This window comes from Myxocyprinus asiaticus, chromosome 32 (assembly GCF_019703515.2).
Source record: "Myxocyprinus asiaticus isolate MX2 ecotype Aquarium Trade chromosome 32, UBuf_Myxa_2, whole genome shotgun sequence".
Classification (NCBI taxonomy): Eukaryota; Metazoa; Chordata; class Actinopteri; order Cypriniformes; family Catostomidae; genus Myxocyprinus; species Myxocyprinus asiaticus.
In genome coordinates this window covers 38,800,039-38,826,976 of record NC_059375.1, presented here as the reverse complement: position 1 = coordinate 38,826,976, position 26,938 = coordinate 38,800,039, and the positions used below count along the sequence as shown (strand labels likewise).

Sequence of the window (26,938 nt, the reverse complement as noted above, 5' to 3'; positions counted from 1 at the left end):
TGTTTGGCTCCTCAGCTTGAACTAAGTGAAACGGGAGCCGTCAAACATTAGATTTAACAATTTTTCATTCTTTACAACACTGTTTTTCCTTTAACATAATCATCTCCAGCTATAAAAAAAAAAAACCCTTGCTTTTCCCAAGAAAAAAAAAAAATCCCAAGGAATGCCACACACACCAATGTATTTCCAAGGACTGTCCAATTTATATGTTGACTAGTTTTTTTTTCTATCATCCTAAAAATGATTTTGTAATGTCTAAAGTCTTTGAAGTTTTGCTTCATGCTCCAAATAATCATTAATATTTATATTGCCAAATATTAGGACAGAATGGGCCATTCAAACTAACAGAGGAATGTTTGATAATGCCACAAATAGCTTAAAGTTGAACGGTGCACAAATTTCACACATCAACTTTGTCATTCATTCACACAATCAATGAAGACAAATTAAGACGACTCCTTAATTCACATATAATAACCTGGGCTTTATTGTCTGATTCATGTTTGAATTGTCACATATCTTTTATTACTTATTCAATAATATTTTTTCCTTTTTTATAGTTTCCATATTTTTTTTTTTTCTTGCCTCCCTCCAGATCAGACTAGAAAACCCCTGGAGGACTTAGTTCAGCCAGTGGGCCGGGCATCAGAGATCCGAGCTCAGTACAAGTGTGTACCGCAATACCGCGGTCTTGATCCAGAGCATCCTCTTCACGGAAGAGACAGAGCAGGACATTCCTAAAGGAAGGCACAACCTTTAACTTGTGGTTTTCAGGCCTTGAAGTAGTCCAGAGTCAGTTTAGAGAAAGATCACAAGGAGACAACATTTGTTAGGCATCCACCTCGTTTCTCCTCCTTGGTCTTGAATATGTCATTAAACCTGAATGATGACTCGGATGCAGCTGTGGTGGACATTTATCGGCCGTCGCGTGTGATGTTTCGCAACAAGCAACCAAAGAATGAAGTCTTCCTTTAACGAAGCGCAAAAGACGCTTCACCACAAGAACTGAAAAAAAACAAAAAAAAAAACACTAGAATCTGGAAACAAGATACAAAAATAACTCTGGTCTTTGTTGCACAAAGAAATAAAAATGGGGGCAAACTGAACTTTACATTGTATGAAAAAGGAACTGAATTTATACAAAAAGCAGCAATAATCACAACAACAAAAAAATGTAAATAGAAAATAATAGTGCTTTGTTGACATGGAAGCATTGGAAGCTCCCAAATGAAGACTTCATCCCCTGTTTGTCATTTCGGGATGATAAAAATGGAAGATTCCTATAACCAGCCCCCTAAATCTGCCCTCCCCCTAACCCCAAACCCAAAAGGTGTCCAATCCCAGATGTCCTATCCCTCCCAGAAGAGGAGCAGAAAAAACAAAAACAAAATCAAAAAACTTGCATGATACCATTATGTTCAATCCGATTCACACAGCGTTAAACAGTCGAACTTGAAAACGGAGGGGGAAAATAGGGAATTGGCAGCTACCTAAACAACATCACAGGAAACAACTTAGGGCACAGTGTACGTAATAAAAAAGAAATGGGAAAAAAAAAACAAAAAAAACAAAAAAAAAAAAAACTGTAAACACAGCACAATAAATAGGTAGAACAGCAGGTTCCTTACCATGCACGACTATTCACACACTCACTTTTACCTGACCTAACGTTTCACGCTCACACTCCGAATTCCCCCGCCCCCCCTCATTCGCTTCTTTTTTGATTCCCCAAGTGCAAAACATCACAACTCAAACGTTTTGTTTTCAAGTAGCATATATACAAGGGTGGTGGTGGGGTTTTACAAACATGTAGTTTATGTACATCGAATATTAGCCATATTCATAATTTACACATCACTTTTCTTAACATGAAGTGTATTAAAAAAAGAGCAACAAAATGAAAAAAGGGGTGAAAATAAAGACAAGAGATGAAATTTGCTGTCGAGTTCAGACAGTTGCCGTGGAAACCCGCTGTCCTTTTGTTTCCCCAAACTCAATTGGTGCACAGCACCAGAAGACTGGACTGGGCGAAAAAAGAACGTCGCCCAGGCAACGGTCACTACGTCACCTCCATGGCGACTGTGTTCTCTGCTATACTGTTGAGGGACTGCTTTTCCTGTTCGTGATTCTCCCTGCAAACAAACAAACAGACAGACATCAATATCCTGGTGAACAATCAAAGAAAAACTATTGTACTTGCATGACTAACATAATCTTTCTGCACCACCTAACTTCTTTTTGAAGGTGTAAATGTGTGGCAAGATAAAGACACAAAGTATCATCATAAATTTTTTAAATAATTGGCAACAAATATTTGCCAATGTATAAAATACTAGCCAACATATGTATACAATATTTGCGGAGAAAAAATAAAAATAAAATCAACGTATTGATATAAAATATTTGCCAATAAATAGGGTTAGGGTGGGTTAGGGTTATTTGCCAACATACAAAATAGTAGCCAATATACGTATAACTGCCAATGTATAAAATTTGCAAAAAAAAAAAAAAAAATTCAAAATATTTGCCAACAAATGTCCAACAACGTATGAAATATTACGCAAACTATGCATAAAATATTTGCGAAAAAAGCCTTTGCCACCATTTAAATACTTGCCAACAAATATTCGCCAATATATAAAATATTAGCCAAAATATGTATAAATATTTGCGAAAAATGCCTTTTACAATGTACAAAATATCTGGCAACAAATATTTGCAAATGTATAAAATATTAGCAACGATATGTAAAAAATATATAAGAAAAAAAATCTAGATATGGGTATAAAATATATTTGCCAACATTTAAAATATTAGCCAAAATGTGGATAAAATATTTGTGAAAAAAAGTCTTTGCCAACGTATATAAAATGCCAACAAATATTTGCCAATGTATAAAATACTAGTCTACACACAGTATGCATAAAATATTTGCGAAAACAAACAAATCACATATGGGTATAAAATATTTGCAAAAATTAATTTTCGAACAAATATTCGGCAACATATATCTATAAACTATTTGCGAAAAAATCTTCGTGTAAATTGTAAAAAAAAAAATAATATATAAAAAATTCTCTTTAATACATATACATTTTATGTATGAGGTATAAAATATTTTCAAATTAATGTATTAAATATTTGTCAACAAATATTCACTAAGGTGACAAATTAGCTAACATTTAATTTGCGAAAACCTAGTCACCAACATAGATATAAAAATATTTGCCAACAAATATTAATTTAAAAGTATAAAGTATTTGCCAACAAATTCCACCATGTGTGTAGAATATTTACAAAGAAATGTATGCAAAAATAAATAAATAAGATGGATCAAAGTAACAGTAGCATCTTGTTTTGTTGTTCATGTTTTTACGCTGAAAATTCGGATTTGGTATGAATAAGTGTGCAAGTGTATTCCCTCACCCAGAGCTGACTTTCGGAAGCTGACAGTTGCTGGCGGCGGCGAGCTTCAAGGCAGAGGGTGGCACGTTGCTGTGACTTCTGGACAGGTGACGGGCATTCAGACCGGCGATAGAGGGTGTGGTCATGCTAAGACGCAGGTTGTTGCCGATCAGAACCTGAGAGTTGGCTGTGTTGTTACTGTGGTTACCTATAGGGTTGTGGACAGTGTGTGTGGAGCTTGTGTTAGTGTTGTTAGTGGAGGAGAGGAAGGTGGGTGGGGCAGCGGCTGAAGTAGGTTGGCTAGTAAGGACAGAAGCAGAGGAAGTGGCAGAAATACTCAGACCCTTGTAAACTCCTGCAAAAACAATATATATATATAAACAATAGATTAGAAAACAAAATCGATAGAGGAAGAGGAAATACAAATTAACAAACTAAAGGAAAAGTTCACCCAAAAATGAATACTCCTCCATCGTTTACCCTCATTTCCTTTTAAAGACTACATTCTGTTCCTCACACAAAGTTATTTATGGTTTCAGAAGACTTGAAATATAGGTCACAAGTCAAATGGACAACTTTTATTTTGCGTTTTATCATTCATTGAGCTCGACAGCCCCAGTCCCTATTCATTTTCACTGTATGGAAATGAGCAGCATGAACATATAACAAATAAACATTTCTTTTTGTGTTCCATGAAAGCAAGCAAGACATATAGGTTTGGAACAATAACATTTGAGGGTAAATGACAACTTTTATTTTTGGCCGAACTATCCCTTTAACTTATCCAGAGCACAAACCTGAAGCCTGGATGATTCCATTGACTCCACTTCCTACGACGCCATCCTCTTTGATCTTTAGGGTCAAAAGCTGGTCAGAGGTCATCAGTGCAGAGGCGGCAAACTGTGCGCTGACCGAGTCCAACGTCTCGGACACAAGAGACTAAGGACAGAATTGGAGAACATAAATAATCCAAATACACTAAAAGACATGTGCACAAATGATACTTGTATATGTCTCTGTTACACACCTGAGTGGCAGCCGTGTCATTGGCCTGCTGTTGCATTTGCTCCAGCTGTTGTTTCTGCATAAGTGCCAGCTGTTCTTGATGTTGCTGATACTGTTCAGCTGTGAACGCTGGCGCACACACACACACACACACACACACACACCCACATCAGTATGCAGCATTTGACATCCACAACAAAAGAGCAATGTTCTACAATCTTCTATAAACTTTTATGTGTACATACATTTCAAAATTAAGGCTAAAGTATACTTTTGGTTGCAAATTTCATCATAAGCACAGCCTGTGCGGACTGTCCGTGTGCGTCCCAAATTGTCTCGATACGAGGAGTCCTCGTCTATGCACAACGTCGGCACATGCGCCTGCCGTTGGCTGTACTAAAACAGTATCACAAAGCAGTCGTAGTGGGCATGCGTTGAACACTTTTGTAAACACTTGTGGTTTAAAAAAAAATATATATATATATATATATATACTCTGATAGGCAACGCATCGACCGGGCGCAATCTGATACAGAATGCAGCAAAACATGGTATACCTGGGCCTTTTGCCAAACTAGTATTTCTTTTCTTTTTTTTTTATTATTATTATTTTCTCCCCAATTTGGAATGCCCAATTCCCAATGCGCTCTAAGTCCTCATGGTGGCGTAGTGACTCGCCTCAATTCGGGTGGCGGAGGACGAATCTCAGTTGCCTCCGCGTCTGAGACCGTCAATCAGCACATCTGATCACATGGCTTGTTGAGCGCATTACCATGGAGACCTAGTGCGTGGAGGCTTCACGCGATTCTCTGCTGCATCCACGCACAACCCACCACGCGCCCCACGGAGAGCGAGAACCACATTACATGTGACTCTACCCTCCCTAGCAACCGGGCCAATTTGGTTGCTTAGGAGACCTGGCTGGAGTCACTCAGCACGCCCTGGATTCGAACTCGCGACTCCAGAGGTGGTAGTCAGCGTCAATAATCACTGAGCTACCCAGGCCCCCAAACCAGTATTTCTTAAATCATTTTACTAGAAAGTGTTTACAAAGTGCAGTGCGTAATATCTGACACACTAATGGAGCCAAACATAAATGCAAAAATGATTGTTTCTAAACACTGTTCCCCAAAAACAATGCTGCATTTATACGGTTTTACTTTTAACCGCGATGTCACTGTTAATTTAACCTTAATAATTTAGAATCATTCTTTAAAAACCATAAAATGCTTTATTTACATGTGGAAAAAAATATTATAATGTATAAATATATAAGAGTTATTCAGAAGGTTTTGTAAGACTAAATGTAAAAAACTCTTGTGCATGTGTGGGTACTGGAGCTGCTACCATGGTAACGGACGGTGGCCGCGTGGTGCTTGATGGCCAGGTGTCACGCACTGAACAAGAACTTTTTTAATTCACGTGAAACTTATGTTTTGGAGTTTGTGTGTAGTCCCAGAGGAATTCGATCTACCAGACTCATTTCCACCAAACATTTGGCTGTTTTGGAGTATTTAAATGACTGACTGAACACGACGGGTGTAAAATATGCAGACAGAAGTTGAAGATAAACATCGTACAAATGGGACAGGATGCTCCACTGTTCGTCCAACAACAAACTAGTAAGTTTAATCATTTTTTCCAGCAGTGATTTTAAAGTGATGAATTTAAAGATGCAACTTTGTAATGTTTAAGCATGCTGACATCACGCAGTGCATTGCGTGTAGTTACTATCAACGTGTAAACCTCGAAAAGTTGCATCTTAAATCGTCCTCGTTGCTTAAAGCATTGCTTGTGAATATTCACCTCATTCAACAATAAATGTCAATTTTAGTCATGATCGGACTTTAAATTGCCTGCTGCAAGCAATTATTGTGCATAGTCCACAGGTTTATTTGTAAGGTATCACATGTATTTGAGTCTGTTACTGATTCTTTATGTTGGGGTGTCTGACAGACAACGGATTGCTTTAATAAACTGTTGCAGAAGAAAAAAACATTTTTGGATGCTGTGAGCTACATGTTGCGCACCCACAATAATCTGACATGCACACTTTAAGCACTGGGGTTACATTAGCACATCACAGAGCTTGGGATGCGCATAAGCGGTGTCATCCCCTAGATTGGAGCGTCTCTAATTATATACCTCCTATTTATTTTTTGTGTATTTATCAATTTTCTTATTATAGGGCTGCCGTTTTTGGTCACAACATAACTTCCATACTTCCAGCGTCCACATATCTCCCAGAAATACGTCTGCTAAGACGTTCAATTGTGATATGCATTTTTTGCATCAGTGCTAATCTGCAAATAATCATTAAAACGGGTACCAGCAATGTTTTTCTCAGACAGTAATCTGTCAAAAACACACACCGCAGCATCCCTCGTCTTCATTTAAATATTTAAATTGTTCAGCTAATCTGAAAGTAATGATTGGTCAAATGTGGGAAAACCTTCAAGAGCTAGTTACATTTTTAAAGCAATCTGATAATTTCCATAACATTCGGATCTGTAAACAGTTACAATAATACTACAACAGTTTCCTACACCTCTACTGGTGCTTCCTCAAAAAGTTAAAGAATAGTTTATAAAATCATTAAATGAATGTTCCGGGTGCAAAACAATTTAAGCTCAATTACCAGAAAGTAAGCAATTTTATCACACCAAAAGTCACGGTAACATTTATAATGTTTATGTCTTCTGGATATATATATATATTTTTTTTAAATGAACGTTTATGGACTGGCACCATTTACCTCAATTGATTTTATTTATTTTCTTTTAATAAATGAGGGACAAGTCAAAATGACTTTTTGTGGTAATCAACATTGTGCCACAAATGCTGTCAATTGAGCTTATCTTCCACTGAACCCAGAATATTCCTTTACGAATTCAAAATTAAGTGGAATAAGAAACAAAAAAAAAAAAAAAAAAAAAAGAGCAGTTTTGCTCATCACTCCTGAAAAAATAATTGCCAGTAAACTGCCAAAAACAACATTCAAAGGCAGCGCACAGAGATAAACACTCCAAGCTTTCTCAATTATAATAACCGTCAATCATAGCTTGTTTATTTGCAGTCTTCATTGACTCCTCTGAATTAATCATGAGCAAACAAACAGTTCCAGCACTCAGTATGCACACTAGTGTGTTTGAAATCACTCACCTACTGCAGGAGGTCCCATGCCTGCCATTCTGCCCTGCGTACTGCCACCCGGCCCCGCGCTGCCCCTGACAAACCCTCTAAATGTTTGTCTCCGAAACAGCACATCCCTTGCCCCTGATTGGCTGGTTAGTGTCCGTGGTTTAAAGTGCCTCCAGCGGCAAGCTTTGATGTTTCGTAGGATCTGTCTCAGGTCTGAATACGCCGGATGTGAGGAAGAGGAAGTTAATGGTTGTGAAGACGATGATGTGTGGGTTGAGGTATTGGTTTGGAAAGTGGTTTCCGAATAAATAGGTGAAGCAGGAAAGGAGAATTCCGGGTCCGAATCCAGACTTTGGAATAAACCGTCCAACTCTGAATATGCTCGGTCCAGGAGAATTCTGAGGAACAGTTTAAATTCAATCAAGACAAGGCGCTTTCCACATATAAGGTTTAAAATAGGGTATGAAATATAATATATATATATATATATATATTTTTTTTTCAACAAATGATCAGAGAAAGGAGGTGCTTAACCTTCAGAAAATGTTGAATGTGAACTTCAGGTGGTCAAACTACAGTACCTACTATATAAAAAGTTTTATTTTCTATTCATTTATGAGGTTTGTGATTTTTTTTAATTGTTTACATAATTTGTCTTAATACAGTTTAAAACCCAATGTGTGTGATTTTACAATTTTCTAGCAATAGACAAAAACATTGCCAATTTATACACATACTGCATTTATATACTCAGAAAAAGCTCTCTGTCTGAACTTGATTCAATTGTGGACAGTGGTTCCACGTGTTTATGAGTTTTAACTTAAAATTACTATGTAAACTCAACACAATTTGTGTAGAAAGAACCTAGATGAACTGGGTTAACCAGACAAAATTAGACATGTCAATAGCTGGGTTTTCATTGAAATGTTTCGCATTTAAGCACATTTCTAAAAATTAGACTAAAGAAAATACGAATCGTTGCACGTTTCTATACACTACATCATGCACATCTTGCAGGAGCCTGCCTCGTCATGATGGAGCAGCTGAATGACCTCATTGCTTTATTTGCAGGATTGGAGCAATTGTGCCTCGTTTTCTTAAATGCTGCCAGGAGAAGCAGCAGAATAAGTGTAATATCTGATTAAATGAGGGCTGAAATGGCTGTGGTGCCCACACACCACCAGCCTCCGCATACCAGGGAGATCCCACGCTCAAAACTGTCCTGGTGGATTGTGAGTATCCACTTTAAAAAACAACTGTGGGTTAAACACTTCCGAATGTCAAGGGCTATGTTTGAAGAATTGTGTGCTAAGGTCAGACCTTTCATTGGGCCAATCACATACTCATGATACGTGCACAAATGGTCAAAACACGTCATCGTTTTGCGAATAAACTGTTTCCATCACCTTAATGCACATTAACTAATGCGAAACTCCACCTCCTCCTAATGCATTATATTTTAAGCAAATTTTGAGGGTTTAATCGCATGTCAAGCGTTTCCATTCAGGATTTCTTATGCCCAATTTTAAAATGAGCATAAAAATTGTAACTGGAAACCCAGCTATTGTAACTCAAACTTTATGTACTAACTAGTGAAAGCTAACATGTGAAATACATGTTGGTTGGAAGCACTACAGACTGTAGTTTAGTAACTATGCTCTGGTTAGCACAGCAATTTCTCAAAGAAGCGAGCAATCAATTACATGTGCGACATCTACCCGTCCTCATCCACTCTTCACCATAATGGTAACCTCCTAAACTCCAACATAGCACAAACTCTTCTAAATCTCAACATTAAAAAACACTAAACACTAACAAGTATCAACCTTTATATTCATCTTGCACAAAAACACAACATATATTTAATTTGAACATTTACCCTCCCTATCGAGTCCCATGCAAACAATGCTGGGAAATGGAAATCCCTGCCCAGTTTCAGCCATGCTAAATTAACACTACAAAAAGTTTTCATGTAGTCCCAACTCAAATTGATTAAGTAAACCTCCATTTTACAAATTTAAATGGATAAAATGCAATGAAATCAAGTTGTGCCAAAATGTTCTAGAATTGTGTTGATTAGTTCATTTTAATTAAGAAAATTGAAAAAGCGAAAACTTTTTTTGCGGTGAATATATACAAATATTACAAAGCAGCGATTTAAGAAAACATTTTAATAATTTTTTCTAAAAATAACTATGGTAACGGCTGAATTGATGAACTTGACAGATGCAGTCAACATTACAATCGGTGTAACAAGTGAGAATGGAATTGTTTTCTTTCGTTGCTTTTTGAGTGTCACATTGTTTTGTAACCAGGTGTTTTATTCTAAAAGTCAGAATAAGATTTAGCTTTGCGTGTACTAACCTGCCGCCCCGTCCCACCCGTCGCCGTGCCAACCCGACACAGCGGCGTGGAACGGTAAGAGTGGTGAGGGAGTACCGGAACCGCGGGTCACATGACCCGCCCTCCGTTTCTCCACACCAAGGCCAACTGCCGCTCTGATCCAAACGGGCCTGCGGAAACATGGCAGTGCGACCAGGAGGTTAGCCAATCATAACAGATAATTTACATTCTTATGCAAATTGTGCATTCTGTTCCATGTTTTAATTAAATTGTCATGAAAATAGTGTGTAATCAAATTAATTCATAAAACTTTTAATGAAATGAAAATATTTTTTATTTTTATTTTTACATACAATTGCATTTTTTAATGCAATTTGTACAGTCTTAAAGGAACAGTGAGAAAAACAGCCTGGGTTCTGTTCCAATAGGGTACCTCACCATTAGTTTAGCAACATGCTAACACCAAACTCTATTGGAGAATCTGGTCTCCTGAATGCTTTATGTAAGGAATGCTATATGGAAAAGTAAAGTGTTTCATTGATCACTTATGAGGGTCTATTACAGTTAGGATGCTGCCTAGGTAGGCAGTCAACAGAAAGGCTGCCGAACAGAGCCCGTTTACATGGTTTTAGGGATAAACAGAAGTGGAGAACAATAGTGGAGAGGAAAGAGGAATGGATGAAAGGATGTTTGAGGGGAGAACACAGGAAATAATGGATGAGAGAAAAATGATACACAAGAGTAGAGGTCTGACACCTACAGTGTGATAAACGCATCCTGCTTTCCTCCTGAAGGCAAATGATCCGTCAGGCTCGTTCTCTTCCTCCGCCTCTGATGAGCCAGAATGCATCTGCACAACAGGAAGAGGAAGTCTTCATGAACAATGAAGTCCAAAGTTTGCAAACAAACACCAAACAAAAGGTTCATAAGACAATGTGAATTCCATATTTATTTACCTATGCGTTTTTAAACCACAAAAGGAACACAAAAGGAGAAATTGTACATTCTACTGTTACGTTTCTCTTTTCCATACAGTGAAAGTGAATGGTGACTACTACTGCCAAGCAAGATATTCAGTGAATAAACATTTACATTTTGTTCCATAAATATGGACTTGTTGTATGGACTACTTTTATGATGTTTTTATGGAGCTTTTTGTCTCAATTTCAAGCATCACCCTGATCACAATCCATTTTCATTGTATGGAAAATATTAACATGAACATTTCACTAAATATCTTTTGATTGCAACGACATGAGGGTGAGTAAATAACGACAATTAATTTTTGTGTGAACTATCCCTTTAATTAACAGTGATGATCTCACAATTCAGGTGAAGGATGTGTGTGTACCTGTGAAAAGGGCTCGTCGTCGGAGCTGGGGAAGTCATACTGGTTGAGGTCTTTGGGGTTAAACAGGGAGGGGCCTGTATGCAATGGGGCAGAAAGAGGCGGGATTTTGGGCTTCTTCTCGTACTTCCTTTTCGTTCTGACCACCTCTGTCTTTTCAGGCTGCGATAGATAAGATATTTTTACTTGTGCTGTATCAAAATTTTTCAACTGATAAAAAAAAAAAAAAAAAAACTTTCATGTCTTCAATAAACTTGTAAATACAAGCTGGAGACTTAACTGGGACAAGTAATGTTGTAATATGATTGCTAAAATGTATTCAAGCTATCCCAGGCAACCAATTTCTGATTTCCTACATAGCTGTGCTAGTTTCAAGTCTCTTGAATCATTTGTTTATTTAGCATGTAGTTGTGTAATAAGCTGGATAACCCAAAAAACCAGTCATCCCTAAACCCTTTCAGATTTATTTTAGGATTATGACTGGCTGACTATACATGATCCTTTACATGTAAATCTACTTGTTTCTAGTACCCACCTTGGTCTTGTAATCTTTGAAGTCCATTTGGTCCTGGTGGCGGTACTGAGTGCTGTTGGAGAAGGGCATTATGGGAATCTTGTAAACAGGTTTTGCCATAGCTAGTGCTTCTGCCATCACCTCTGAGCCAAAGTCTGGCACGGTGTTCCTGAAGGGAGAAGCATTTATTTTAAATAAAAAAAGTCACAGGGTACTACATAAAAAAAAAAAAAAAAAAAAAAAAAAAACTTGAAACAATGTTTACTTAAAGGATCATGAAACACTACAAATTTTTTGAGATGTTAACAGGTATATATGTCTTGCACACAAGGGCAGAGAATGTCAACATTCAGTACTTTTTATTTCAAGAGGAAAAGGGTTAATTTAGGGCTTTTTCTGGCTTTTTTCATCTTCCGGATTTGAAATGAACATCGAGTCAACGTCACAGATCATGACGTACGTGGTTTAGGCTTTCCATTGAATTTCAGCAAATCTACGTCACGGGTGTTCTCGATATTACTGATGAGAAGGTGTGGCCTTTACCCTTTGACAAGCAAGTCTTTGCCATGCATGTGACCAGCGCTTCAAAAAGTGCCATCCGTCAGTTGAGTGTGTTGATAGTACTGTGACGCAACCGCCCCACCCCAGCGCTGCTGACAGAGGGACAGGACAGGCTTTCGTTCAAAGGAAACACCTTTTAAATTTTTGTGCTGCACGCATTTATTAACTTGAGTGTTTTGAGATATGTGGTGAAGTGTGTGTCTCTCTGACTGGGACTCGTTAGAGACACAAACGCGATCCATCCACGATCCTGTATATTTGTAAATCATTGCTTTTGAGTAAGTCTCAAAAGTTAGTGTAAAAAAACATTAACATATTTTCGATACAGAGTACATGGCTTGCCATTTATTTGCGTGTTAAATTACAGATATAAATTACAAGTGTGAGCTTACAAAACAGTATCGACTTCTGAAATTTGGGTATCGTGACAACCCTAGGCCCTAAATATTATATACAACACATACAAATTACACATCTTATCTCAGTAATTAAGCAAGACAAATGAATAATGGAGCTCTACCTTGATGATGTGGCCCTAACTTACAAAGAAGGTGAACTATAATTGCTCATTTAGCCATGTAAAATATGCCCACTAATTAGGGTATGCAATGGAGCCTGAGCCAATTAGAAAAACATGACCTGATCTCGTTGTGCAAAAACACACTTGCACACTGCAAGACAGAATAACAGTCAATTAAAACAAAATAAAAAAAATCCAGAGCTGAGAAGGTCAGGTGCTTTAAAATGGAAATCCAAGGTGAGCCCAGATTTAGCATTTTTACAAGATAACATGTAATTATGCCACTGATTAGATTTCTGCATTAGCTCCAAGCGTGTGTGTGTGTGTGTGCGTTTACCTCTTCTCGACGATCTCCAGCGTGAGGTGGAGCAGTTCTCGTTTGCTCTTCTCTCGTTTCTTGATCATCTCCAGGATGGTGACGGCTCGACTCAGGTCCCTTCTTAGTTTGAGCATCTTCTCATATGATGCCTCATCGTTCTTGCGGTTCTGAGAGGGAGATGACCAACACGATTCGTATTCTTCACAAACATTTACTGATCAGGATTAATCAAAGACATAATATCAGGAATCAACAAAGGCTAAATTCTTTGGTTTGAAATTAGGAGTTACAGTATTGTAATTATATCTAAATAAGGCTGTCAAGACACCAAAATAGCAGTCAAGTCCAGTAAAATTTCACACTTCTTGACACCAATTTCAACATTACACAATAGCAAATATGCTATCGAACACACTTCTTTAAAAGTTAAATATTAATATATATAACATATTAACTCAAAACTATCAAAACAAAAATATGTAGCCTTAAGGTATTTCTTAAGTAAACAATGCTTAAAAAAAAAAAAAAAAAATTAGCACAAATAAAAAATTTGAACAAACATACAAATTAAGTAGTGCTTGATACTTTCCAGATAGCAAGTTTTGCAGCATCACATATTCAAGTAAACAATCCAAAGTAAAACAAACGACTTAAACAATTGTTTTATCAGTGCTCTAACGTCTGATGTACAAAACACACAAAATTGGAAAACGCTTTCTTAAACCATCAGCACAAATCTGATTGGCTGGTTTGATGGAACTTCTGCAAGTAGAAGCACACAGGACTTTTTGTCAGTCCACCTGGAAACAGAGTTGTGTTCACAAGTTTCCGAGTTGATACAAGGAGCGCTTTTGAGGACAAAATGAACACCAGATTTTTTTCCAAATTTGCCAGATTTGTGACATCAAATCTTTAAAAACTAGAGTTTAATTTGCAGAACCTGAAGCGGATATCCATGAGCATAACTTCATTTTCTGCTTTGTTTACTTGTGGTGAGATTTTCCACTATTTTCCCGTGTGCTTTCTGTGCCACCGCTCACATTATATAAATGATTTATTTCCCGTGTCCAATAACCCTGCCCCTAAACTGCACATAATGGCAAACCCAACTGTGACTGATCGCTTTGCATGTCAGTTAGATGTTTTTTTTTCCTGTCTAAGTGGGCAGTTCTTGGCCAATCTAAGCTGCTATATGGACCAGACCTTTGCCGTTTTATTAAAATGTCTTGCTACGCTAGACTACCTCTCTGACAAAATGTTATTTTATTAAAACAGTTTTTAATAGCCTGAACAATGTTACTTGCCATTTGATTTAAGTTTTTTATTTATCTTTTCATGCTCAATGAGTTATGCAGAACGTCTCGACATGAGCAGAGGAATTATGCTTCATTAGCCGCCACAATAATACACTGCAAAACAGGATTTAATAATCATCATCAAGCCCAGATTTAATGAACTATGAAAAAAGACAATTATTTCAGTTCAGTGATGCTCAAAACTCAAAGCCAACTAATAACGCCACACTGGAACACAGAAAAGACCACACAGGAAGGACTATAATCACCAGCTAAATACTCAAGACGATCTGCTGATTGTTTATGGCAAAGTTCTGCAAGTCATAATGATTTTAAAATTTGAAACAAAGTTAAAGAGCTATGCTTGGCAGAACTTCGGCTTGATTGACCGATCTGGTGTGTAGGGCTGAAACGATTAGTTGTCGTTATCGACAACAAAAAATTGTTGACACAAATGTTAATTGCCAAAGAGTCGTTTGATATCATTTAACGTAACATGAGATCATATAAAACTCTAATGATGGCGCACGAGGACAGCACTGCAGCTCGCGCCTGATTGAAGAGAAGATGAAAACTCAGTTCACAGTCCAGACGCACTCCAAGCAGCTTCAGGTGATGTAGATCGCAAAGTATGAGGGAATTATAATGCAAAAATAGTAAATATTTTTTGCAATTTTACCATGCAAGAAAATATAGAAGCACTGTCATCGTGAAAGCGGAGCTGGATCTGTCATTCCACTTAAACAAAACTTGCATGTCAGAGCGTCTAAAAAGGAAACACCACAGCGTTATTTTTAATGCATCCTTTATTAAAGTTCAATAAGGAAGCGGGTCATATAAATAAGCACAAACTCCAAAACTGCCATTTCTTTGCGCGGTCAGTGCTGTCTCTACGAGTCGTGTGAAGTGACCGAATCTAAGGAGAAGAGATTGAATCTTCTCCCGGCTGATGCACACTCTGTTGCGGGGACGCTCGTCCCTCGCACACGCGCTTGCTGCAGCTCGATTATAACATTATGGTTCGCAACGTAGTGAATCATAATATATGTATCACGCTGTGTATTACTGTGAAAAAAAAAACGACAACACGCAGCTTTGTGAGTTAAAGATGTATCGAAGTGAACAAAGGTGAGTGTAGTCTTAGCCCATTATACACGGCAACAAAATACATTTGATTTGAATTTTTTGGCTTGTTTTTCAGTATATCTAAAACAATGTACATTTACTTGAGAGATATAATGCAGAATAAAAAACTATTATTGGAGACTGCTGAATACAATATTTAATATTTAAATATTTTAAAATATCTAAAAATCCTTAAAACAAGATATAAATGAGTATATTTTAATTAACTGCATTTGCAGAAGTATGAACAATTGAAAGAAAAAAAACCACTTCTACACAAAATAAAATTACATATTCAAGATATATTCTCTGAATATCTTATGTTGCTTCTCAAGTAAAAGCATCTTGTTTAAAGAATTTAGATAATTTTAAATGGAAAACAAGAAAAATGTGATAACACATAAGAATAGGATTTTGCATTGAATTTTCTTTACTAAATTAAACTTGATAAAAATCTTTCCTTGTAGTTCAGTAAATGTCATTTAGAGGTATTTATAAAAGATAATTTTGTCGAGGCACAAGCTGAATAATCGGTTAAGAGCTTATGATTAGTCATTGCAATAATCGGCCGAATAGTTGCATAATCGTTCTGATAATCGTTAGATTAGTCAATTATCAAAATAATCGTTAGTTGTAGCCCTACTGGTGTGCAAATCCATTTTTTTCCCACTGACATTGTCAATAGTAATTCTAATTATGCATTAAAGAAAAATGAATTAAGAGTTTGATTTACTATTACAGCTGTTTAATATACTGAATTTTCACAATATATTTGCATCGATCACGTTATTTATCAAATTAAGCAACATCGTTATTAATGCGACAAGTTTTTTTGGCCATACGTTTTTCTAAACCCCATGTAATTCAGCCAAGTGGCAGTGGTGGCCTAGCGGTCAAGGCTCTGGGTTACTGATCAGAAGATTGGGGGTTCAAGCCCCAGCACCGCCAAGATGCCACTGTTGGGCCCTTAAGCAAGGCTCTTGACCCTATTTGCTCCAGGGGCGCCATATCATGGCTGACCCTGCACTCTGACCCCAGCTTAGCTGGGATATGTGAAAAAAATAATTTCACTGTATATGTGCAAAATGTATAATGTGTGATATATATAATAATATATATATATATATATATATATATATAAAATACAACTTATTTCTAAAATGTTAAATTATATTACAATTTGACAACTAGTTTTTGAGGGTAGTGAATGTAAGAAAAAGTGGTTTCCAAACATTGTCCTTTTTTACTTTCTAAAAATGACTTCAGAATCATTAATTGGAAGGAATTTGAAGAGTTAAGTGGAATTGTAAAAATCCTATCATGATGTAAAACTAAAATTACAACAAGAAATGGTGCAAGAAATTTTGGTTTGACATAGGGATAGGAATTTTAAGGAATTTAATTATTCTACTTAATGACTTCGGTTCCGTAATGGTTTCGTTATTATGCAATTCTGATGAAGAATGGACAACAGTTAGAAAACGTACCTTTCTCGTCTGCATCTTCTCTGTCCTGCGTCTGAAGGCTACATAGGGGTCATTGGTACTGGAACCATCCCGCTTTTCCTGTTTGATAGTCGGGATTAGGGATCCGTTGTTATAAAGTTTCCTTTTCCTGCTCCAGTATTCAAACACCTCCCTGATCAGATCATCGTCTTCCTTCAGTAAAAGCTTTGCTTCCTGTAAAGTCGCCAGCTGTGACATAAGGAGAAATGGGCAACACAGATTAAGACCACTACATATCGTAAAAACATCCTTTTAACAAATTAATTTGTTCATGTGCATTCGTCTATTAAATATTCTGGGTGATTTGACATTGCTTTTAACTACCAGTAAGAGTGTAGTACTCTCAGCACTGTTTTACACATTCTACAATGTTCAACTCCATTCTGCAGAATCTGTGTGGGCCTCTCTTGACATCTGCATTCACCACTGACAAATCCATATTGGCCAACCACTAAGCATACTAAGCTTAATAACTTCCTGTTTAAGAGGTTTACGGATTCCACACAGCGACATGCTGAATTTAAACAGAGAGGTTCAGCAGAAGCACTTCTTGAGCTTTCAATTTAAAGTTTTGAGGCTCACCACGGAGTGAAATCCCTGAGGATTTTTGTGCGGTTCACAATGTGAGTGTTGAATCTTTTTAATAACCTGCTGTCCGCTGCCCTTCTCCAATCTGTCAATCATCACCTCGAACTGCAGGGCCCCCACCTCCAGCTTCTTCTTCAACTTATTCACAAACACCTCATCCTCAGAGTCCAGATCATAGTCTGGCTGTTCCATGTCCAGACTAAAAGCTGTGGGGGGAGAGAGAGAGAGAGAAACTTCAAAGCTTGCAGTTATTCTTCAGGTCCCACAATATGACCACTTTTTTCCCTTTCATTCCATACTACATCTCGGTGCACCATCTAATGCATTTAACTTCAACAAACTATGTTTTTCTGTTAAGAAAAAAATAAATAAAATAAATTAACAATATGCATTAAAAATAACAAAAAAACATTTGCACTCACCCGGAGCTTACATAAAAACCAATTCTGACAACATTAGGGTAATGCACAATATGACCTCAGTCTACATAAAGGCCATCACAATTTTATCTTTTCACATGTTACTTTTGGGAAAAATAAGTGGTGAAATGTGGCTTTTTATAAAATGCGCACTGCCCATGTTCAGATATTTAGCGCACATACCGATCTGATAAGCTTCCGAGTTTCTCGTACCGCTTCGCATTTCTTTTCCACCATAAAAACAGATCCTTGTTCATTGTGCAATGAATGAATTTACCAGTGGCACCCGTGTAACAGTTTTACATGTTGAGACATACACACGCTTGTTTGTGTGAAGTGAGAGTTTGCTGTGTGTGAGGTTAATCAATGACGCATCGCTATTTTACTTGGTAGTTGTAGTCTATTGTGCGATTAAAAATCATGTCCATACATCCAACACCAATTCCCACAATTCCTAGGGAACAATCCCATAATTCCTATGCAGCTGCCTCTATGCCATTCCCTCAGCTAGTCAAGCGAGTTAGATGATGACAGGAAAATGAAGTCGTATTTTCAAGTGCTCAACCAAAAACCCAAACGAGCCTGCGAGGAAGAAACTAAAGAAGCAACACTGCCAAATGAAATTAAGGGAGAAACAAAGGGAAAATGTATAGATACAAATGGCGAGTGGAAAAAGGATTTTCCTTGGCTAACTTTCGATGCTAAACAACAGCTCTTGTTCTGTTGCTGGTGCATGGAGGCTCCAGAAAAGATTAGAGTAGACAATCCTAATGTAATGTGTAACAGCATTTAAAAAAAAATAAAATTAAAAAAACTCACTCACTCACTCAACTGATGTGTGCCCACAGATTTGTCCTGCTAATTTGAACTTAATATATGGATGTTGTTTGGATTGCGATTAGTGATATTGGGCTATATAAACAAAATTGACGATGTTAAGCAAGAGGTGTTATGTTCCTGCAGTCTGCCATTTTGGGGAAATAAAGAAGATTTTTGTCTGAAAACATATCTTGTTAAGGTTTGGATTTTGTGTGCCCTGTATGCAACATTAAATGTCCTTTGCCAGTCACATGCCTGTTTATGTGATGAACTGCACTACTTGTGGTTGTTTTCAGAGATGGTAACAGACATTTTATACTTGTGCTACAATTGTGTGGCCTGTGCAACAAAACTTTCATCCTTTGTAGCACCAGTGCTATGTGCAAAAAAAGTAAAAATACAGCCGTGACAAGTGTGATGAAACCTCATTTTGTGAGGAGTTGCATTTGACAACGGTCTAGAGTTTGTTAAAACAATGTTATGATGGGACAGAATATTTAAACTGGTCGCATCAAGTACTTTGTAAAGGCAAATTCTCTGAATAGGGAACTTTATAACGCTACACTCTCTCTATGACTGATGTTTATATATGTTTGTAAGCATGTGTATAGACAGCCAGCATCAATTACGTATACAAAATGTATACTAAAGTCGCTTCAGACTATAAGTAGCAGGACCTTTCAGATGATGAAAAAAAAAAAAAACATTATTTTGGAAAGTCTATAAAAATGGGTTTATATATTAAATAACCATATTGTAATGCCAATTTTGGGATAATTTGGTCAGTGAATTAAATACTTCATAAATAAAAACTACTTCCGGTAGTTCGCAATTGCGCGCTGTCTCCGTGTTTATATCCGCGTCTCCCACTGAACGTGTTTAGAACGAAGAATATTTAATAGCCCGGGACAAAAGATCCCGTTGTACCTTTGCAAGTAGACGCACTGAGAGAGATCCCAAGGCATCTGGAGAATTCTCCAAACACACTTCCCCATTTCAATACCCTGTATTCCCACTTTAGTTCCCAGTGCCTCATCTTAACCTTCCCTTTCCTTTCGTTTGTCTGGTGTGTGAGGGAGCGTGCACAAATGCTCTTTGACAGCATGACACCTCCAACTTCAATTTCACACACCCCAGGGCCCGCCAGACTCATCCAGTCATTCTCTTTCCCCCTAAAACACACACAGGCTGGAGGAAACACAGCCATAACATTCCCAGTGATCACAGTTAAATATTGACCACCCCACACTGAGAAACTATTCATATTAAAAACACTAGGCCTGACTTAAGAGATTTCAAAGAAGTCTAACAACAGGTTCGATGCGAGTATTATAAGGGTTCTTCCAAGGCAAGACCTGTCAATGTTATTGAATTTTGGCTGGCAATTAGTTGTCTAAATAATGTGACCAATGATTTACTCACTGTGTCTTTAAAATTTCTTTATTTACATATAAAAATACAAAGATCATTGTTAGCCATCTAAAATACATGTGAATAGATCAAATAATCATGATCAGGACTAGCCACTGGATTTATAGGGAGGGTGATTCTCATCGTCCTGGCCATATTTAATGCTAAATCATTACTAACCCCCCCCCCCCCAATTTAAATTCAGTACGACAAAACAACCTTTGAAGCAAAAATGGGCACTTCGGGGACATCTGAACAACCAGAGTAGGTATAAGCACCCAGACAGAAGGCAGATAGCACAGCTTGCCATCCACCAACCTATAAAACAGGGAAGTCGATCCCTCTCATTGGTATTTGTTTGCTTTTATTAACATTAACGTGTACTCACGCTGTATGTGAATGAGCTGCTTTGGCATCTTGAAGTCTCCAGGGTAGAGCGAGTCATAGTAGGCGATGTTGCTCTCGGCCTCTGGGACGGGAATCACCATGTTATCCTTTTTCTCTCCGTACACCTGCTGGGCGGAGATCGCCCGCTGGAGATGGTGTTCCTATGACAACCAAAATGAAAGAGAGAAACACTTCAATAAAACACTTTCCACATATCAGAGTTATAGCTACATCATATTGCACAACTTTTTAAATAATGTACTAAAGATTCAAATTTATATAATTGGGTTTACTAGCACTGGCAAGCAAGATTTGAGCGAATCTTTTCATTCAAAAGTCATCATTCAATGAACTGGGCAAAATAAATGCATAAAAAGTGTAAACATTGTGGCACCATCAAAACATAGTTCTGTATATATGAGCATCCCAGTCAGTTGAACACAGCAACAATGGCTCAACCAATGGCGCGAGTTTGTGGCGGAACTATCAGTAAGCCCAACCAATGGAAGAAAACAGGAGTCATTTTATTTCTAGGTATTAGGTGGCGCCAGTGCTGCAGAAATGACAATTCAACATTAAATATTGCCATTTACCTCAAAAGTTCATATAAATTGCATGAAACTAGGGGTGGCTGATATACCGGTAGAAATTTGTCAACTGGTAGAAATTTAAATACCGCCACATGGTTGGGAATGCGCGTTCCAATCAGAGGTTGTACAACAAAATCATTTTAATCATATTGTTTTTTTTTTTTTTTAGCTGTAATGAGTTACTCTTGTTTTATTTTTGCATTAAAGGTGCCTTTTTCTCATGGTCTCGGAGGAGAGTGCTCTCACACACAGCAGCAGTTTATTTCGTGATTTACATGCTTACATACGCACACATTGCGGACCCCTACATAAAATATTATCAACATGCTGACCCACACCAAAGTTCTCTTACAGTCAAGCAATTTACAAACACTTTGCAAATCATATCGAATGAAGAATTAAAAAGGCTCAAGAGCAAATTAGACCAACACTGTGGCTTGATGACTACATCATAATGGCAAGCACATGATCGCGCACAACCTTTGCATCATACTTTCTCTCCACAAAAACCACAAGCAGCCAAATTGGTCAAATTATCTCTAGTAATAAACCTGGTCATTTAAAACAAAACTGCACTTACAACTCTGCAATGCATATTTGTTTTTATTCCCTTTACCCCAATGTGAATTTCTAATACAGATCAGACCACAAAATAGATAAGCTATTGTTTCAGAGAAAACGCAGAAACAATTTAAATGCGATGACCTCAACCAGCTTTTAAAAACCTTTCTTAAATAAGCCACAAGCTGCAAAGCACAATTATCCAACCCTAAAATACAAAACAAGTGTGTTTTCTTTTCAAAAATATATAATGATGGAACTAAGAAACCTGAAATCAGTATGAAGAATAAATGAGCCAAAGGTCCAAACCGGTCATATGTCAGCCAAATTTGATTAAGTTATGCACCCTAGGATCTCATCCAATCAAAATGATTACACTTGGCATCAAGAAATAACACGGATACTATGCACGAAAGCCTGAAAATATTTCAGCCGAGTACAAACAATCTCAAGGGAGATAAATTCATTGATGTAATAGCAGCAAAAAAGGAAAAATATATAAGCCTTGTGTTGCAACCAGCCATTTATGGGATAACTATTCCTTTAAGAGTCAAATGTTTCTCTCACTTCATCTTCAAATGACTCAGCTTGTGAGCTCTTGCTGAAAGGCCTTAAGCAAGGAGGCAATTAACAGGAGACAAAAGCCAGACTTCCTTTGGCATAGTCCACTGAATAACCTTCAGATTGCAAATGCTCTCCCCAATTGGGGTGACCCCATCACAGACCTTAGATGATCATAATTACTAACAGATGAGGGGAGGGGGGAGGAAGGGAAGAGGGAGAACAGAATGGTCATGGAAAAAGCAAAGATTTCGTGCGACAGTTACTCTCATTTTAGGAACTTAGTTGCTCATATTGTGCTGTCCTTCTCAAATTTCCATTAAATTTTTGCTCTTCCGCAATCCCCCTGCCAAGACATGGATTGTCCACGTGACTAGAAAAACTGGCCTGACTCGGAAGTCAAATGCTGTAGAGTTCAATAAACCATTAACCTACCTCTACAAGAAATGGGCCAACAACTCTACATGAAACTTGTGGACTAAATCTACAAGACCAGGATCATCAAATCATCCTCCCCAGACTAATCCTGTTGGTCTGGCTGATCTAAGCTCAGGGGAGTCACTAACCGCCAATCTGTCCTTTGATCCAAATGATCTTGCATTATGTTTCCATGTTTTACAGGACAATCCCACTGAAGCAACCTGAGATTAACAGTCTTGCTCAAGGGTACAATTCTGATGGTTATGGATTGTTTGAATCTACATTTCGGTAACCCAGACCTTTAACCGCTTCCAAGGTAATAGAGTTAACCGACTGGGTGTTTAGCCGTAGTTCAAAGCTTTTCTTTTGGTGCACAGTATTTGGGTTGCATCCTAGTGAAACATTTCAAACTTGTTCCAAAGCTTAAAATATATACAAGGACATCGGTGCATAGAATATCTTAAACAAAGGCATATTTTGGTTTTCTGTGTACCACAACATCTTGTGCAACGCAAATTTTGTCACACGGACTGTCCGCATGCAGGCCAGATTCTAGTCACGTGGACAGTCCGCGTCTTGGCGCGCTGGCGTAACCAACCACCACACGATACGCCATGATTTAATACATTTAATATACCATAATATCATAACTGGATTGTGAGTGAAACAGCACTCCAAGTTTGTGCCTTTTAGACGACCTGCTTTTTATTATTACAATTTTGGATATGATATGAATTCACAATATATTCATAGAAATTTCAATACAGAGATCTAAAGTATAACGATAAAAACTATTGCGATATATAGATATATGATCGTATCGGCACAGTTCCTACAGTGTGCGTGCCTCAACTGTACAGGCTTGCGGTTGAAAAAGTACACTTTAAAAGAACAGAGTGCTCGATCACGTGCTAGATGTAACGGCACTAGGAAACAGTAGTATACTCTAGCTTTAGTTAAACATATTGCACCCAAGCAAATTAACACTAAATTAACAATTTTCAAAAAATATACTGAAAACAGAAAATGCTTATTATCTGTTGATAAAGCTTGTCTGTAGATTTTTGAGTTGAAACAAGGATGAGAGCATGATCAACAGCCAATGCGTTAATCTCAAATTGGCCAAGGGGTCAGAGAACTGAATTAAAATGAATGACCTAATCAGAATTACAAAGTAATTGTCTTTCAAGAAAGGTCCCTTCAGGCCAGAGCTGCAAGCTTGATTTACAGACAGCATAAAGAGTTTGTATCAATAAAGGCTATCTCAAAACCAACAGCATTCTGCATTACAGACATATTCCTTTTCATATCAGTGAAATTTCCCACAGTTTCACAGTGAGTCTTTGCAGTTGCAATGCTGATCTGGCAGAACACGCCGAGTAATGTGACGTTTACGCAGTCCCTGGCATTCTGTCCGGGAACGGAGGGAAAAAGCAGGTCAAACTCGTCTGGAATGCTGCCATGACCTCTGGTCTAAACCACACTCCGAAATGCCATCAAGAAAATGAAACTCTAGTCTCTGGGAAAACCGGTTTGCTGGATCAACTGAATGCAGGGGGTAAGGACTGTGGAACCCATATTTCACAACATCACAATATTTTACCTAACAACACTAGCGCTATTATAATGCCAAAAATTAATAGTTTTGTTACGTTTTATAACATTCGTATTTTTGGGAAAAAGACACTACCAACCATTTAAAGGAAGTTTAAGAAAACGAAACACTGCGGCAACAGATCAACGTACATAATTACAATTCCTTCAAGATGTGAACAAAGAACAAGAATATGAGCCTATCATTTGTTTAATTTAAAAGGATTTTCAGATCCTGCATACCACTAGACTGTATCTCAAAGTTGACAACAAACACTTAATGAAGCAGGTTTTCGCATAGTAGAGCTAGTCTTCATCAGCCTGTCCAATTATAAATTACACAATGCGTAATTGAATGTTTGAAGGAAGGACGTCAGCTGAACAAGTGTTAAATACATGTCACAAATAGCGATGCCACATTGTACGTTTCTGATAGTTAGAATACCGTCTGAGAGATAAAATAAAATACAAAGATATCATGGTTATGATTATTTGCAAATTTTCTAATAATACAACAGAGCGAAGGCTGAAAGTCATGTCACTTCCAATTTAACGTGTTCGTTAGACACATGTACACTTTTGGAAAACGCTTTAATGCTTTTAAGTTGCAGGGCGACCATCGCCTATATCTGAACTATCAAACTAGAGCTTTGCTGAAAACTTGTGGCAAAATGTCCATTGTTGCCAAAGGTTAGCTGAAGGTTCACAACTAACAGTGAAGAGCTGCAAACTTCTGGCAAACTTTTGCAGCAAATCACAAGCTCTTTTGCATGTGAAAATAATGAGTGGAAAAACTGCGGCAAGTTTGATTTTTCGTAAGGGTCTGTTGTAGGTCTGTTAGTCTAACTTTGCAAAAACAGATTGGTACGATTTTAGTCCAGAAGTGTTCACATGCCATTTAAAAAAAAAACGTATTATTGTTCTAGTCTGACTGATATCAAACTTTTAAAGTGCATGTAAACATACTGACTGCTGTAATGTTAAGCAACGCTCTTAACTCTGGTGGTTTTCGATGAGAAAATTCAACTATGCGCACACACACCCCAGACCACTTTAGGTTCTATGAAGCTAATGCCGCTTGCACCAATTAAATTAAAAGGTTATTTTAAAACCCATTGCTGTGCAAACTATTTCAGGATGTTTGTAATCAATGGTTTAAAAGAAACTCGGTCATAATTCTGAACTTTTTACTTAGCATCCTTTGGAAATCCAGCAAATCGAAGCATGCTTTAAGGAAAGTGCAATCAGAGGGCTATTTCAGGAGTTCCCACGCTGCTCAGAAAGGAAGTCTTGAACTTAGTTTCACCTCCTAGTAACACTTTCGGCAATTCACTTACCCTCATATTGTTCCAAGACCAGTATTATTTTCATTCCTCTGAGAAACACAAAAGGTAAATGTTAGGCACAATGTTAGGCACAATGTTAGCATCAGTCACAATTCACTTTCATTGTATTTAAAAAAGATGCAATAAAAGTAAATGGAGACTGAGACAAATGCAGTGCCTAACATATCCTTTTGTATTTCACAGTAAAAAAGAAAAGTTTGGAACAAGAGGGTTAATAAATGACAGAATTTCCATTTTTGGGTGAACTATCACTGTAAATATTTTGACAGGTGTTTTGGATGACTGAACAATTCACTCTAGGGCTATCAACAAGCCTGAGAAACTAAATTCAATTTTTTCACTTAAATATGACCAAAATACGAATAAAACGTTCACACGTGGGTGCAACAAGTACATCTAAACCAAACTCGGTGGTGCGACTCGAAGGGGCTGTTCAATCAGACTAAACAGAATGAAACAGAACACGGGGATCTCTAGATACCGTTCCTGACTCAGCATTTTAAAATGCATTGTTTATGCGGAGAAACACTGGTAAGAGAGCATAACACAATGACTAAACTCTTCCACCAAAGGATCCGTTCATGCCGTTTGCTTCCATCCGCATGGTTTTCCTATTGTTTGTCTATGAAAACCTACGCTAGACGGACGTCTTTGGCAATTGCGCTGTGTCGCAGTTTATTGCGTGTCTCGTGCAGGAGCCCTGTTTTTAGATGCCATGTCAAGTTGAAACCAACTTCAGCCTTTAAAAACGCGTCTTGAGACACCCACGTTCTGTTCAACTGTATTTGCTGCACTGTGTCCAGCTTTTTTTAACTCAAGAATAGGTCAGAAGTTATGGTCAGTGCTTGGCGCAAATCCAAAATTCGAATGCACAGTTTTACCGTTCAAATGTGCATTTTAATCTTAAATTCGACAAATATTCTTATTTTATTTTGACAGCCTTAAAGGTCTGCTTTTCACAGTCTGCTAGCTGGCCATTCTGTGGGTGGGCTGAAAAACAATCTAGTATTTGTACACAGCCCTGGCCCTGTAAATGGGACAAAAACAAAGTGGATCGGACCGATCCACACAACACTACTCCAGCCAATCAGCAACAGGGGGTGGTTCTTGCACATGCACAGGATGGGGGGTGGGGACAGGGCAAGAGAGAGATTCATTAGAAG

The 26,938-nt window shown here is 37.7% G+C and overlaps 1 protein-coding gene across 5 annotated transcripts in view; it reads right to left on the bottom strand.

Moving 5' to 3' along the window:
• Positions 1 to 463: 463 nt before the first annotated feature.
• The window catches only part of LOC127423108 (enhancer of polycomb homolog 1-like), a 40,673-nt gene continuing 14,198 nt past the window's right edge, over positions 464 to 26,938 (bottom strand). For 4 of the 5 annotated variants that reach the window (XM_051667167.1, XM_051667168.1, XM_051667165.1 and 1 more), the window contains 13 exons: positions 20,706 to 20,865; positions 17,664 to 17,875; positions 17,064 to 17,270; positions 13,175 to 13,323; positions 11,778 to 11,925; positions 11,246 to 11,404; positions 10,655 to 10,744; positions 9,916 to 10,064; positions 7,573 to 7,949; positions 4,433 to 4,539; positions 4,203 to 4,344; positions 3,427 to 3,760; positions 464 to 2,132 (listed from right to left, as the gene is read on the bottom strand). In XM_051667167.1, the coding sequence (XP_051523127.1) occupies positions 2,060 to 2,132; positions 3,427 to 3,760; positions 4,203 to 4,344; positions 4,433 to 4,539; positions 7,573 to 7,949; positions 9,916 to 10,064; positions 10,655 to 10,744; positions 11,246 to 11,404; positions 11,778 to 11,925; positions 13,175 to 13,323; positions 17,064 to 17,270; positions 17,664 to 17,875; positions 20,706 to 20,805 (2,247 nt within the window). In that variant the 5' untranslated portion in view covers positions 20,806 to 20,865 and the 3' untranslated portion in view covers positions 464 to 2,059. The remainder of the gene's footprint in view (positions 2,133 to 3,426; positions 3,761 to 4,202; positions 4,345 to 4,432; positions 4,540 to 7,572; positions 7,950 to 9,915; positions 10,065 to 10,654; positions 10,745 to 11,245; positions 11,405 to 11,777; positions 11,926 to 13,174; positions 13,324 to 17,063; positions 17,271 to 17,663; positions 17,876 to 20,705; positions 20,866 to 26,938) is intronic. The other variant, XM_051667166.1, reaches the window with a different exon arrangement.